We start from the raw sequence: 17310 nt of genomic DNA on the forward strand, positions 1-17310 counted from the left end.
GGTTCCCGTCCCCTCGACACCTTCTAGCTTATAGGGTGACCAGACGCAAGAGAAATCTTCGGAAGTCCCCGGACGCTGTCGAATCCTCCCCCCTCGGGCCAGTTTCTTAAAGCTACAAGCTGGTTTACAAACCCTCTCCATTGTCTGCAATGTACCTGATATAAAAATAACAAATTCCCTCGCTGTGTTATATAGTCGAGGAGCAAGTGGAGCACCATTTATTGCCATCAGCAGAAATCATGTTTGTGAAATTACGAGGAGCTTTAAACTGAGGTGCAGATTGGAGAAATGGACCCCAGCTACAGTGAAACACCTCCTTAGTGTCTCCTTCACTTCATGGCTCACTCAATGGCAAAATATAAACACGGCAAATTTTTGAAAATTTAATTCACTCAAGTGCAATACGTGGCTTGACTCTAATTAATCGAAATTAATTGAATAATAGTGATTTTATTTTAATAATGAACAGCAGATGAAGGAAATGATGTCAAAGCCATGGGTGTCATGCAAATAAACTGGGAAAATTTTTATGGTACGCGCATACACCCACACACATACACCCACAAACACGCACACATCCAAACATATTGTGCTTAATACATGTAGTTAACACGTGCGTAGTTGGGGTGAATACATCATGAGCTACTTACAGCACTCTAATCTCAAACTATTATAGACCAATTAGGAGTTTCTCATGGATGGTGTATCTTCTGAATTAATAATGATGTCCCAGCTAAAATGGAGTGTGAAGTAACACATTGATGGCAACACATTTAGCAGTGTAACATGTCAAGTGTACAAGTATCCTATTGAAATAAGTAGGGATATTGACACATGACTCGAGAGTTAATTCATTGCATCCTGATTACAGCCCATATTTTCCCCTCCTGTTCCCTGATTCTTATAGTGGAAAATCTGGTCATCCTGAACTAGAATGGTCATTCATTTCTGCCCCATCTCTCTGAGTGAATCTTCTCCTTAGAAGCTCTTGAAATAGTGCCCAGAGTTTTGGGGATGGAAAAACGTGGATTTAAAGGGATTATTGACCATAGGAGGAAATTTTAGCCACTAATTGCTCTCTCTAACCTGGGGCCAATTCAAGGCAACTGAAATTTGTTATAATTTTCATGTATTCTACATTCAAGGTGGAATTGAAGGCAAAAAAAATTACCAAGCCATGAAGTTAAGTGGAATATATTAATTTTATGGAAAATGTTTTATTCATAAATATGCTTTTTAAATTAACAAATCCAACTTTTATTTTATTTTATCACCAAGAAATTTTCAGAATATTTTATTTGTTTGGCATATTAATTTTGATACTTTTAATTTGATAATAAAAAAATAAATTTTATTTTTGTTTCTGATTACTCAAAGCTATTTTATGTTTTTGATTTGAGGTTTTAATTTCATTTCAGCTGAAAATTTTTCTTCATAATTTTGATTTTGAAAAACAATTACTGACTTGAAATTTTGAGCTTTGGTAGCTAACTCTTTCAGATTGCTGCATAAAATTTAAGTAAATGCCTATTCCATCTTTGTTCAGTTTTTCTTATTTTTTTGCCCCAATATCTCTAATTAATTGATGAATGCAACTTGACTTAAAATAAATCGAATGATCAAAACATGAGAGAAATATTTTTAGTTGGTTGGCTGAATCACTTTGATAAAGAGAGAGCATATCACTTTCATCCTGTAACTGCATTCAATAGATAAACCTGGCTACTAGAATCCTGTCGGAGCACACCACCACTCCTACCTGCATGGGATGGTTCCTTACTCCTGATGGCTCCGTCGTGACTTTAGACCCTTCCTGGATCAAAACTAAGCACCATCCTTTGTCTGCATTCTCCCATCCAAAATATCCCACTTGGCCTCCTAAATATGGGTTACATCAGGTTTACACCTCAATTCATGGTGGCTTGCCTAGTAATGCAAATGTAAGTCATCGCATTCAGACATTTTCTGCATTAATGGGTTTTGTTTTCTCCTTTGATTCTCTTCTCTTAGGAAAATAAATTAGGTTTTCACATTTACCAGTGTACCCATGACCTTGACTTTTGACTTGTAATTATCTGTATAGGTGTAAGGACAGTGGAATACCATATTGTAAGATACAAGCTTAAAAAAATATTGACTTTAGGGAAAGAAGAGTGGATATGGAGAAATTAAAGCGAGTATTGTGAAATACTGCCTTGGTGAATGATGCTATTCCAGAAATACCTCAATTTGTATGGGGCATTATTTGATCTTTTAATGATAATAAGGGTTTATTTGTATGATTTTGTTTCCATTTATTATTGGTTTAGAAATAAATCTAATATGCTTTATCACTTAACTTGCTAACTATATCTTGAAGTTATTCAAATTTCTTGTTGTGTAATAATTGATCTAATAAAGAAAAAGGAGTATCAAAATTATAATGTAAATTTTATATAATGCATATTAAAAAATTAAGATGTGAAATATTTCGCTAGATAAGCTGCAAGCTTAATTATAGTGAAATGGTCCTAAGCATAAAGCACATTGTGAATTAATGCAAAGTATGATATATTAATATTTGTGCACTCTGAAAGTGAATATTTTCAAAACATGTCAGTAATGTATAATCAATGAATCAAAAGTTTGCAATTGTTTAATTGAATCAATGAATATACTATAGCAGGTACATGCAAATGCTCTGTCACGGAAAAAGTAAGTTGGCTTTCTGTTTGTAATTTCATGATTAGTTTTTATGATAATTGAAAATCAATAGCAAATTTATTTATCGTAAATCAGTTCAATTTTATATTTCAATTCACAGTGATAGAATTATGAAATAAGACTGAAAAGTTGCCTGAAAAGTTTTTTTTTTAGTATGTTCCCTCCAACAATTTTCATTTTGGTGGACTTATATCCATGTAATTGTAGTTCTGCTAGATATTTTTAAAACTCTTAATTATTACCAGACTCGCCAAACTTTATATCAGGAGTATTTCTGGTGTTTATAAATACCATAAAAATGGCTAAAATGGCATTAAAACGATACGAAGCCCTCTATGCATATCATTTAATGATGATATGTGCATCCTTATCTGGAGGTCACCCATGATAGTAATCCCTTAAATCATAATGCAGGAGAAGTGGGTATGGGTATCCAATGGATATTTCAGTGTGAATTATTTAAATAAAAAAATTGTAGCAGCTGGCTTCTGATAGAGCATCTAAAAACAGATTAAGTTCAAAAGACCTTAAAGTGGAAAATTGAATAAAAAAAAGTATTTCGGAAATCTGAAATGAGAATATATTAGTATAAGAAAAGAAATTTGTAACCTTTGTAATAGTATGGAGTCATGATATGAGTATAAACATCAGTAAACATGAGTACATCTGTGTATTTAAAAGCCTGGCTCGTAGCCATGGTAGAGCCTACCATACATTTTTGCCTATTGTGCATATTGAATGAATGGAATTTTGTGAGATTGATGGCTGGAAAACTTTTCTCCTGACTGTTTGACAATTACTGAGACAAAACCAAATGGATGTCTTAACCTAAAATGTCTGTTTTTTAGTTAATGTAAAACTCACATAGTACACACTAAACCCTTAAATGGTTGGAATTAATGCCTTCTCAGTAGAGGAACCAGTTCCTTTCCCTGCAGTCTCACCGAGTGTCCTGGTTATCACAAAGAAGTCTGACCCTGCTTGCGCTATTCTAGATGTGTCCAGGAACAACAAGATTTGAACCTGGGGCCTTAAAACCTGTGGCCAAAACTCTATATACTAGCATGACACATTGACAGCTTAATTTTTGGATATTAAAAATGAGTCTTAAAATGACATCACAATGAAATGTGTTCAATTACAAGTTTTTATGAAAGGGTAATGGAGAATCAATCATTTAAACTAATCATGTTCAATCATTAAAATTTGTGGATCATTTACTGGTTATTGATATGGAAAATAAATATAAAAATCTTTCTGAATATGTCTTATTTGGAGAAAGTTTTGGTAGACTTTTAGTCTTTTTGGGATATTTGTTTAGTAACTTATCAAGAATAATTTCAAGGAAATATTATAACAATAGTAAGTAAGGGGAGCAATTATTTATGATCAATTATTGCTATAAATTGTCATTATAAATGCAGCTGCCCTTATAAAACTGAATATCATATGCCCCTAAATCATAAGGAAAATTTTGCTTTAGAATTGAAGTGTTAATCTTACAATGTTGTTTTTTTAAATAATTTACTTTGCTTAAAATTTTAATTAACAAACTAGGCTTAAGTACAAAGTATATTTTAAAACTCTAGTTTTCTCTGTTTTCAATCTTTAATTGAGGTTGAAAAAATTATTCTTAATCAAAACAATGTTTGTATAATTTTACAATATGTAAATTATTTCAGCAACATAACTTGGCAGCATTAAGCCATATTTATTGAAATATAAGCAATGTAGTTAAATTCAGACCAAAGTAAGTTAGACATTTAATTAATTTCAAATTTTAAGGGCTTTGCTGTGTGGGCAGCACACTTGACACAAATGTGTGTTTTATTTTTTAAAAATATTTGTGCTGCTTGTTTAGGATAATTATAAGTAGTCTAAAATTTTATGGGTACATTTGGCATGTTAATGTGCAAGTTTATGTGTGGACTTGCTTGGATTGATTGAAGTTTTGGTTTTCTTTCAGGATGTGTACCTCCCTTCTGTGTCTTATCTCACTGCCCCGAACGGGTCGGGCTCAGGCCCTGGTTCATCTGTGGGCTTGGTTGGGGACACCAGCTGGCCCTCTCCCACACCACCTCCTGCTTCATCCTCCTCAGCTGATGATGTTGACTATGTTGGATCGATTGCTGGTGGGTCATTGTGCACGGCAACTGAGACACCTGATGCTGCCAGGACCCGGGCAGCCATTGAACACATGCAATCAAAGATACGTCGTACCAAGGAACTTATCCGAGGAGAACAAACTACTAGTGATGGTACGTCTTTTTTTTTAATTTTTTTGCGGACTGCAGTACTCCACAACAATAATAATTACAATTATCATTTATATAGTTTATAATTTAAACAAATTATTGGACAAAAGTGTGTTAATGGCTGCATTATAAGTTTTGACTTATGTGGAAGGTCTCTATTGGTTAATTGATATTAGTTTGAAAAATCACCCGTGGATTTTGGCTATGCATTTAAAAAGAATGGCCCTATCTCCATATCAGTGAGGAGTATGGGAATTATATTTTCATCTGCATGCATGGAGAACATGCCTAATCAATGGTGCTCCTATGTTTTATGTACGTTTTACATTTCATTTCTATGCATAGCAGTGAAGTATGAATATGTACGGGATCGAGATGGTTCAGTGGCTATTGTACTGGCTTCCCATTCCAGAGGGCCCGGGTTCAAATCCCGGCAGTGTTGAATATTTTTCAGAGGTATCTTGATCCCTACTCGAGGTGCTTTGTGGAGGGCACTTTGAGCGAGTATGCCGTCTGTCGGATAGGACATTAAGCTGCGGACCCCTTGGCGCCTTTCGTAAAGAGTAGGCCAATGCTGACGCCGGAATTCCCTCCACCCTTCCTTTCCCATCCATCCTTTATAGTACAAATGACCTGTCGGTCGCTTCCCCAAATATATACTTTCAGTTTGCTTCAGTTTTAGCTGCCACAATTATTTTTGTAAATTTTTAGTGCTACCTCCAGTTAATATATATTTTTTCCCCCTCCATGATGGCCTATTGAATGTGGTGACATATTTCTAACATGTCTTGCTACCATCATAATTACTTTAATCAAAAGATAGCTTGATTGCAGCCCTCCATTTTTGCTAATCCAATACAAGGTCTCTAATTCCCATGTTTTACCTCCCTCTTCATTCTACCTTTGCATTGATCTTCCTCGTAGACATTTTTATCTATTTCTCTAGTGAATTCTTCACGATGGATTTGTTACTCATGAGCTTTTTAGGTATATATTACTACCTGCGCTGTAATGTGGAGTCATGTGGTCATAATGTTTACCTTAAGCGAGTATGTATTAATGCTGTATATATAAGAAGGGCTGCAAATGTAAAGAGCTCACCTGATGATGAAGTTTTACTTTGAAACCCGGGTCGTGTGAATAAATCGTTCGTGTGGAACTACAAAGTTAGTCCTTTCATTTATTTATTATTGATGAGGATGTTTGTCAATGAAACTGTAATAAAGGTTTACCAGATTGACATAATAGCTTAAATAAAATGGCTGCTTATTTTGTAGCTTTTGCCATCTGATGCATCCTAAAGAGTTGCTGCACATGAAACAGACTGTAAACTTAATAAAAATGTCTCTTGATCTAAAAAAATATACTTGTCTACTTGAAGCTGAAACTTTAAAAGCTGAAAATATTTTAAAACCAAATGCCAATCAAAACCATTCCGCATGATGTTTCTTTTTTGCATTTGAAGAGGTGTAAGGTGGTGGGAAAATATTTGGAAAAATTTGTATACCCTGGTTTTGGGCATTAAAATGTCTACCATTCAAACACTGATTGCAGTTAAAGATCCATTTCTTTTGTGATTAATTTTATGGACTTCGGTTTTCTGAATAAAATAATTTTACAATAACACAATAACTTTAGTTCTACCAAAAATATTTTAATTATATTTTGGGTATACTTCTGTTGAATATTAAGCTTAGTTATCAGTTTATCCAGAAAATAAAATACGGTCAGTTCAAATCCTAGATTTTCAGACCTTATGTATCTATCATGGAAGTACTTCTCAAGTTAATATTAGCAACTATTATTGACTTGTAGTTATTGTTTCCTTATGATAATGTTGCATTAATAAATCTGAATGGTTCTGTTTTGACAATCCTTTTTTCTCTTTATGCCCTTCCTACTACTTCCATTTACATCTAAATGCTGTCCGTTAGGGGAGTTAGTTACTTTTTAGAGTTAGTTACTTTTTATCTACTCTAATTTATGCCCTCCCACTGAAGGCTTTCATTTAGTCTTCATGATTCCTTATAATTTCATTATATTTGTCTGTTCATGCATTACTCTCATCATTTACCTCTATTATAAAATACAAATGTGTGAGGGTCTTTTGGGATATAAAATTTCAAAAGTCAATAATTATTTTAACTATATTCAGTACTAAGGTTTATTTTATATATTTCTCGGCCACTGTTAAGATATTTGAGTGCATATATGAACTTTTTTGAGCGCATTTATGAACTTTTTTTTGAATGTGTATTACATGAAATTTTCTACCCTTTCTTTCGGGATTTGATGATCAGGATACTTATTCTTTCAAGTAATGTTATGCATAATGCTCTCTATCCACATATGCAAGATTCTACCTTTTTGAGGGACAATCTTGATAAAATATTTAATCAATAAACTATGCTTTTCAAATATTTCCAGATTGGGCAGGCTTCACCATATTAAGCTAAAAATTCTCTTGCACCTTTGCCTTCAAGGGCTATTTAAATTGCTTATTAAATTCCTTGACTATACAGGGTTTATTAATTTTAATGCATCTAACCTGTAAATATCCGTATCTTATCAGCCTTTATTTACCATATCATATTGTCTTTGTTGTTGGTATTTTGTGTGAAGAATAAATTACACTTTTTCAGACAATGTAAACGAGTACCTAAAGCTAGCAGCAAATGCGGATAGACAACAGTTGCCACGGATAAAGGCTGTGTTTGAAAAGAAGAACCAAAAAAGTGCACATGCAATTTCGCAACTTCAGAAGAAGTTAGAAGCATACACTAGAAGAGTTAGAGATATTGAAATGCATGGCCTTCCACCTGCACATCACCGGCAGCCCAGAGAAGTCCTCAGGGATATGGGGCAAGGTCTTAAGTGAGTTATTTTGAATGTTGCTGTTGCCTTCATCATTTATTTACTGAATGTTTTAGAAATAAATTAAGAGTAGAACCTTGATTTTTTGTGCACTTTTTGCTACATAAAGTTTGAATGAACCAAATTTGCTGTGCATATCTTGCTAATCAAAAAAATTCTAATAGTGTCCTTATCACAAATGATCAAACTTTGTTGAGAAATTATGTTAATCAGTTTTGATGCTGATTAAAAAATAATTTTTATGACTATGAACCCTTGTATAATAAATTTCCCTGAACTGGAAAAGTTGGCTTCGATCAAATTTTTAGCTGTTCATTTTGAATAATAAATATCTAATCTTGCAAATTTTCAAGAATTTGTGATGCAAAAAGGTAGGATGTTGATTTTGTATTGGCGGAATTACTGTATAATTTGATTTTTTGCCAACCCCAGGCAATTTAGACTAACTATTACTGCAGTTCTTCCTAACCAATATGCTGTGGCATACAGGTGTACCAAGAAAGGCCCTGAATTGTACAACAAAATATTTTATTCAAAGTTATGGATTAAATGAAGGTATTTGGATGGCTAGGCCACTGAATAATTCCTATGTTATAAATCAATAAAGAAATAGTCAAATGGATTTGGAAAATAAAATTATATGAAGCAACTTATTGGTGAAGGATTCACTCCCTCAATGTAAATTAAGTCTCTGAATTCTCATCTAAAAGCTTTTGCATTATGCTATAAAAGGTACTGCAATTAATTGTGTACAGTTTTTAAAACCTTGATGTTGACAGAGATCCATTTTAATTTTTTCTGGCCTATATAATATTATATTATTAATTTTTCTGTTGCTCATTTTCTCTCTCTTGTCATTTAAATGAAGATAAAAAAATATTTTCCGAAGTGGATAGTATTTTTGGTTGGGTTTCAGTTTCAGTGGCATATATTTAGTTTTGTGTATTACATAAACCCCCCTCCAGCATTTCAAGTCAGTATTCTGTTAAGAGGGCGGTTTTTTAACTCAATCACATAAGGTGTATGTAGTGTGATTTGGGAAGTGTGAAAGGATAGCAAATACGAGAAATATCATTTAAAATTACCCTTGCTGCATACTTTTACATTTTTTCACTAACCCTAGGTGCCAACCAATATTCTCCAGTATGATTGAACGGTGTAGAATATTTCCTGATTGATAAAAAGTACTTAAAATGTTTGTGCCATTATCTTTTTTAACAGTTAATCCTTGATTAAATATCATTGCCTAGAAGGGTCATGGTTGCTCTGTATTCAAAACTGTAACAGGTTTGCGTTGATGATTGTTTATATATTTGTATTTTTTCAATACCAGCAATAAAAGGTATTGTGTTAAAAAGGTGGATCACAACAGGAATATCACAATTAGGGAATCATTTTGACCTGGATGAAAGACTATGCCTTGTAAAAATGTAATTTTATTAGAACGAGTTTCTATTGCATTCCATTATTTCATTTGTAGAAGATTTTCATTTCTTAAAATGAGTACATTTGCAGAAAAAGGAAATGTAAGTTTGTGGAAGTGAACATTCTGTATAATTCTGCGGCACTGTCAGAAGGTCTTTTGGGATCGGTTTGTGTCAAATTTAAAATGTAAATTGATCAGTGAAGTGGTTGAGGTTAGAAACTTTTGAGTTTAAATGTAACTTCCTAATAGACACTCTGTCTATCAAACATTTGCATTCGTTAATTACTTTGGCTATCAATGGAACCCTGCAATGAATCCACCCTCTTAGCATTGTCTTCCCCTTAGGGCATTTTGAATGAAGAATGCTATCATTTTTTGTGATGTGTTTAAAATTATGACCTCTTTGTTTTTATTGATGCAGAATGATTATTATTTATTTATTAGCTGGTATTTCTTGTATTTATACAGATTTTGCTCTGGAATTGTAAATTTCATTTATTATTAATTTTGGCTCAGACCGTGTTCTAAATTTATGAATTAAGAATTAATGGTACATATTTGTGACATAGTCATTTTGTGCATCTTGATTGGACTCTATCAGTAGTAATTTTCCTTGCCTTCTTTTTCAGAGGCATGCTTTCACAATATATGTTTGAATTATGTATAATGTTTTACTGTGGAATGCACAAGTTCTTGTCTCAGATGCTTGATATACCTAGTAAAATATTATATGCACTATAAATTCATAAGCCCGTATGTATTAGATTAAGGAATGCACCAATTAAATTATTTGTAAAGGAGTCATCTCTTGATTATGGAACTGGTTTATCTAACCAAAAAAAAGTATTATCTATTGAAGTCACTATGATTAAAAGTTCTTATCGTGATTTTTCTTTCCTTGCAGAGTCAAAGATTTTAGGTCTGAAATATGTCCCAGGCATGCACAGTGTTTGTAAATATTTGCATGGTTACAATTGCTTTAAAGAAATGTTTAACTGAAGTACATTTGAACTATTATTAAAATAATTGTATTAAGATTATCTCACCACTGAAGCAGATCCAGTAATGGATGCAGATAAATAATTGTGATTTTATTTTGTTCATGATATTTGGTGTAATCACCCATTGTATTGATCTCATTCCATCTTTTTTACTGATTGGGGGACCAAATGATGTATTTATGAGTGATGTTCATCTCATTTCTAAGATTTATATGCTACTTTTTAATCCTTATTGCTCTAAATACTCAGCAAGTCATGCTTTTGAGACCAAAGTGCTGTTTTATGCTAAGCGAATAGTTTCATTTTATTAATAGCAATGGCTAAAAATCATATGCAATAGATTACTTAATATTTTAAATATCTTTAGATAATAGCTATGCTACTTGGATATCTCAAATATGACATGAGTGCCTGTAGTAGCCTGTAGTGGTCATTTAGTTCTAACCTTTGTAGTATACCTTAAAATTTCTACTAAGAAATTTGACTTTTTGCAGACATGTTGGTGGCAACATTCGAGATGGAATCACTGGTTTTTCTGGGTGAGTTGGGGCAATTGATATACAGATGAATGATTCCGTTGATGTGGACTTATGCTTTATGAGTGGTGAATTGATGTGCAAGTCGGGCTAATCAAAGTAATGAGAAATTACAGTGAATTCAGCATTCGTGTATTTTTTATATCCCTTTTTATTAGGGGTAAGGCTTCTCAAAATAATAGAATATTTCCACTCGCACACATTATTTTCTTTTCACCTCAAAGAATAGCCAAAGGACCATGAACTATTATGATGTGGAGGATGCTGAACATGTATCTTTTGAGCATAGGTTATAGACGAAAAATTCAAGTAATTCCTTTTTATCCAAAGTTAGTTACACGCACACACACACCCACACATTACATTGTAGGGTGGTTTTTTTCTTCATTAATTCAAATTTAAGGTGACACTGAGTGTAGGATAATTTTGCCTTTGGAGTTGCTGTTTGAAAAAAAATACTTTGATTAATTACACAGAAATTTTACATGCTGTATTTTAAAAGAACACTAGTGAAAATTATAAAGACATACATACATACGGCTTCCCACCCTGAGGGCGCGGGTTCAAATCCCGGCGGTGTTGAATATTTTTCAGAGGTATCTCGATCCCTACTTGAGGTGCTTTGTGGAGGGCACTTTGAGTGAGTACGCCGTCCGTCGGATGGGACGTTAAGCCGCGGACCCCTTGGCGCCTTTCGTAAAGAGTAGGCTAATGCCGACGCCGGGTTTCTCTCCACCCTTCATCCTTTCCTGTGCTTCCCCTATGGCGCAAATGACCTTAGCTGTCGGTCGCCTCCCGTCAAAACTACTACTACTACATACATACATATACAACATATTAATTCATTACTCTGTTTAACTTGAACTTTTTTATGTAGAAATCTTTTTCATGTCTTGAAATTGATGTATCAGTGCAGAAATAAATTCCCTTGCAATTACTTGTGCTTATTACACCCTAATTGGAGGGTATATTGTGAGTCAATTCATTCATATGAATTTTGTAATTGATAAATATCTTTTGAAAAATTCCCTAGTGGAATGTTATGCCATTTAAACAGTATAAGATATTTTAATCTGTTACCCACATTGCGGTCCCTGTTAGTTTCATATCTACAACTCAATGTGGATGCATATATTTGAATGAAAAAAAAGAAATACTCATCCATTTAAATATTTATTTTTTTCACCATTCTTGTGTAACTATTCATGAAGATGGATATCTTGATTGGGTGATACTGATATACTGATGCACATAGTTCATGTGTTTCTAAATAACACCCTAACGCTTTCTAAATAACTCTCAAACAGTTACTCTAAACAAAACATTAAATGCCAACACACTTCCCACAAAGTTAAGTTGAATTGACTTTCAGATTTCTCATTTATGAATTATTCATGAAACCTGAGAGTAAAAATCAAGGTTGATCTCTAATGCTCTCAATACAACTTAATAACTTTGACTTCAACTGTTTTTAGCAAATGGTAACCTGCTTTTATACCATGCCCACCAACAGTGAGATTTATCATTGACTAATATTATGCCAGTTTTATTCAGGCGTTTACTGGAGTTTTAATTTAGCCACCTCAAAAAATTAATTCTCAAATTTCAGTTAGGATTTCTATTTCCATCATTAACTAAAGGTATGATTTAGTAATTTGCTTGGCTGTATTAGGCACATGTAATGTAAATCAGCTTTAGTAAATGGTTATTGGAATGAAGTGTGGGAAAATTATGACATTTATTCACACTCTTCATTATTCCGGATAGACAAATTTATGCAGTTTAGAAAGAGAAATTGGCTGTTTTTAAAATATTGGCATTAAAATTTCTAAAATTGCTGCAATGCCTAATTGTTTTGGATGTTTAATTTGAAAGTTGGAATGCCGGTCAAATACAGTCTACCTTGCAAGGCAGAAAGTGAAGCTTGTTAGAAATTCAAATAGTTTTCATTTGAATATGTAATTATATGTTTTGATTTGCATTTTGGTTTTCATGCTATTATGTGTTAAATTTGATATCTTAATTATTGTACATGTTGGTGTATAATTCAACAGGCCTATAAAGTCTAGGTCAGCTTTTTAGTTCAGGAATCCATGCTAAATTAGAATCCTGACAACATTCCCACAATTTAAACAGCCTAATCGACTCTACAGTTTGCCTATATTACCATGGCAAGAAGATTGCTATCATTAATGAAAGTCCATCTCAATTGCAGCAGGTTCCATTATTTGAGCATTGATCAGTCTAATTGTTTTCTTTGATCTCATTAGTGCCAGATGATTTTGATTGGTACTAATGTGAAATGAACAGCAGAGAAAATGATGCACTTAAAGTATGCTGGAAATTTAATATAATGTATAAATACAATGAAAAAATATACACTGGAGTATATATGTCATTGAAGCATGCCATATCATGCACCATTATATGCTAAATGTAGTTGGCTCACAACTTTTACTATCCCGTATGAATTATTTAAATGTGATATGAGGGTTGAAATTATAATTCATTGCAAGATCATCCGATTTGGTCAGTGTATGTGTGATCTCCTTAAAATGGATTAAATTTTTTTCTTCTTATTCTAGTAAGTATCAGGTCCCATGAGATATTTTTTACATGAATTTGATGGCATGGTGAATTGTTTGAAATAAAAATTGTGCATCATCGATAATTCTGAACAGTAAACATATCTTTTTTTACAAATAAGAGACTCAATAGTAATGGGGATCCACATGGATGAAAAGCCATTATCTTTAGGAACAATACTTACCTCATAATTTTTACTTTGAAATTTGATATAGACACAAACTTGAATGTTGTTAATTATCAAGACTTTATATGTTGACTCACATACCATATGTACCTTAAGTAGGAACTACTTTAACCATACCATGATCGCTATCTTATTTAAAGTTTTTGGTTGGCATACTTGTTTTCTTTGAGTTTTGTTAATATTAGTTACCAATGGAGCTGCATTTCATGCTGTGATTATCCCTGCTTCTCTTTTTATGAGGGAAAATTATGAAGTTGTGATTTCCCAAGCATTTTTGTTTTATATTTTAATTGGTTATGTGCATGTAAAAGCATTTCCTTGCCTTACTTCTGCATTGTCTAAGTTTGGAATCTTGGCTTGTCAATTTTAGGTTGTTCCCCAATCTTTTTGCAAACTGTAGCAGCAGTGATTTCATTTATATTTTTTAGTTGCTTGTAGTGGTATTTGAAATAAATTAGTTGTGTGTCATTGTTTAAGAGAAGGGAAAAATGTTCTGTGCCATTTTAAATTGTTATATTTAAATGTCTTCATTTTGTTTTGCTTGTCTGTGTTAAATTTATTCATTTGTGTACACTCTGTTGCAAAACTCATCTTTTGTAATGTATTTTTTAGGACGGTGATGTCGAAGCCAAGAGAATTTGCACATCTTATAAAGAATAAATTTGGTAGTGCTGATAATATCAATACCCTTGCAAGTAAGTGTTAAGAAAGACTTCTTGTGCTTTTTTCTATTTTCTTATCTATGGAGCTTATTTAACATTAACTACAAAGTTAAAAAAAATTAAATTTACATGGGTATCAGAAAATTTGACTATCATGTCTTATAATGAAGTAATTAATGCATGGTTTTCACATTTTATTATGCATAACGGCATATTAGGACATAATTATTATTTAGGTCTGCTATAAACCATTGTTCTCAATTTCAAACATTTGTACTTGCTCAGAAAATAGTGGCGGTTGATGAGCCAATTACTTTCCATTAACTGCTATAAAATGTGATAATTGTTTGCAATTATTTTGGTGTAATCATAAGCATTATTGTAATTATGCTTCAGCAAAGTTTTAACATGATTTTATTGCTCAAAAGTCAGTAACATTTTGTGGTGTATTTTCAATTTCTGTAGCTAAATCCATTTATTGTGACTCCCATTTTTTTAAACTTGCAGGTGCAAATAACTTTAATAAAAATGTGAGTTTTATCAAATGATCAATTTCCTCATCAAGAGGAAAGTGCTGTTAACTGTACCTGTGATTCTCTAAATCTTTTCATTCATTCTGAATGTAAATAATACCCTGAAAAAATTAGAATAAAATTTCCAAGTTAAAACTATGTACTTTTGAATGTATACAAAGAAATATTTGCATTTGAGTGAAATTGATATTAATATATGTTCACGTAAACTTTTAAAACATATAAGCTTTGGAGAAGATATTTAATTTCATTTTAAATATAAAAATTCAAATCAACTCTAGCATAATCAAGTTTAAGGTATTCAGAAATTTCTGCATAAAATTGAAGCATTATTCACAAACATTGATTGTTAAAAAGTTAACCTTTTCCCATAGTTTTGCATGCTTTTTAATGACCTAGCTTAATTTGTAAGTTTGTAAGCTCTTTAATCTCTTTATGACATGACTTTTGTTTTTTGTGCATCTCAAGCATTACCATTGGCTGATTCTACATGCAAACATGGTAATTGTATTCTTTTATAATATCTGCCCGTGTTGCTTTTTGCATTCTGAAGATGTGAATGTGCATAGTTGTTTTTATTAGCTGTTGTGAATAAGGCTGATAATCTTATGCTTAGCCCTAGTCATGGTATGCTCACTCCAATTTGACCAGAGTATCTTCATTGCGTGCATCCAATAGGGAATGGTGCTGATGGGGGTATGGGTGGGGCAGGGGGGGAGGATGATGGGAGCGGAGGTGGTGGGGGGAGTGGAAGGGGCAGTGGTCGCACCCACCATGGGAGTGCAACCCTCCCGGGACAAGGGTCCTCATCATCGGGGGCCATTGGAGGGGTCGGCAAGTTCCCTTCAGAAGAAGAAGAGGGGGGCACCGTCGGGGGTGAAGGCAGTGGAGGTGGCGGCGGTGGACCCCTTGGTGGTTCTGAGTGCAGCAGTGTCACCAGTGAGAGCTTACCCCCACCAACACACCACGGAGGTCATCCATGCTCACCCAGGCATCAGGTAAGTCCTCTCCTGGATGCAAATCAATTTCTTTGGCTTGTTAAAAACAGAGCTAGGGTGTTTTAATAAGTTGAAGCCATGTTGAAAGTTATTGGCCTATGCACAGAAAGCAGTTTTTGGCCTGGGCCAATCTTTTTTGAAGAACTGGAACTAGAAGGGGTTTTTTGGAAAGTGACTGCCATTTATACTCATGTATAAGTCGTCTCCTGAAATTTGACTCAAAATTTCCATTTTCTTACATATCTTGTGTATAAGTTGACTATTTTCTTTTCAAAAATATTAAGTACTACTAAGTTAATTCCATTCAATTAATTTTTATTATAACTTGGGAACTTTTGTTAAATACATGTTCTCAAGTAATAGAGACAAAAGGAAGTATGATTTTACACTTAAGAGGAGTTATCAATTTGTAAAAAAATGATATTCATATAGATTATTTCTATGTATCGACAGTATCAACACTATCACCCGTCATTATCGATTGTTAGATTTTGAGTACATTTTGAAACTCACCACCAGTGTTGCAAATACAGGCCAAATGGTACTGCAGTGGATTTTGCGGTCATAGAAGTCAGGAAAAGTCATAAATTTGGTGTTAGTATTTGGGAGTGGATTTTGGAATACAACCTTGACGAAGCTTAACTCACATCTTAGTTAACATCTTTTTGACTTTCAGTATTTGTTGATTTTTACTATAATGTTCAAGGCCAGTGTGGGAAATAATTTATTAAAACTTTTAGTTTCGTTGGAAAATTTAAGATTATGGGAAACTGAAAGAATTTAGTTTTTAAAACGAAATACAAAGATGAAATTATTATTATTTGAGATAATATTTTTTGGTAATATGTTCTGGTGAAATAATGCATTACGATCAAATGATGCAATAGTAGACTTGAAATAATAATTTTAAAATATTAGTAATTTACAACTTATTGAAGTTGATTTATACTAACAACCACTTTTGTTTGTTGCTGCAAACTTCACACGGATCTTAAAAGCTGTGAATGGTACACTATATGTCTTTTTCCTTTATTTTATTGGCCAAAACTGTTGGCAGTTTGAAATTTCGAATGTGCAAATAATTGGACAAGACTGCATGGAGAAAATAACACGAGAGGTTTAAAGATTGATTTCTTGGAGTATATTCGCTAGGCTATATTAAATGGTTCCCCAAATTCTAGCAGGAAATAAAAATGGTTGGCAATGAGTAGGAAAGTTGTGTTGCATACTCATCTCTAATTGTAAGACTTCTGCTAAATAGTTTGTATGTTTTGTTGTTAACATAGTTTTTATCTATGAAAAAAAAATATTGGAGTGAGTGCTAAAAATATTGAAGCGCCTTATGTTGCCAATGAAATATCTGATTAGTGGACAATATTTGGGTTAATAAAATTTTATATTTCCCTTATTTATTAGTAGTATTTATGAATTTCTGAAAATCAATTTGAAATCAATTCATAAATTGATTCATTTGAATAGGAAAATCTCTGTTTTGAGGATTGCCTCATTTATCAAATGATATTTTTCTTACGAAATATGGCCTTGGGAA

At 33.0% G+C, this 17310-nt stretch overlaps 1 protein-coding gene across 1 annotated transcript in view; it reads left to right on the forward strand.

Moving 5' to 3' along the window:
* Dmtn (transmembrane and coiled-coil domain 2 protein Dmtn) overlaps positions 1-17310 on the forward strand; it is a 251103-nt gene that overhangs the window by 211115 nt on the left and 22678 nt on the right. Inside the window, exons 4-10 of the mRNA XM_071595354.1 lie at positions 1713-1940; positions 4670-4961; positions 7601-7832; positions 10754-10798; positions 14181-14263; positions 15232-15270; positions 15442-15761. Coding sequence (XP_071451455.1) covers positions 1713-1940; positions 4670-4961; positions 7601-7832; positions 10754-10798; positions 14181-14263; positions 15232-15270; positions 15442-15761 — 1239 coding nt within the window. The remainder of the gene's footprint in view (positions 1-1712; positions 1941-4669; positions 4962-7600; positions 7833-10753; positions 10799-14180; positions 14264-15231; positions 15271-15441; positions 15762-17310) is intronic.

The sequence above is a fragment of the Hetaerina americana genome, unplaced genomic scaffold (assembly GCF_022747635.1).
Source record: "Hetaerina americana unplaced genomic scaffold, ioHetAmer1.1.p SCAF_7, whole genome shotgun sequence".
NCBI lineage: Eukaryota > Metazoa > Arthropoda > Insecta > Odonata > Calopterygidae > Hetaerina > Hetaerina americana.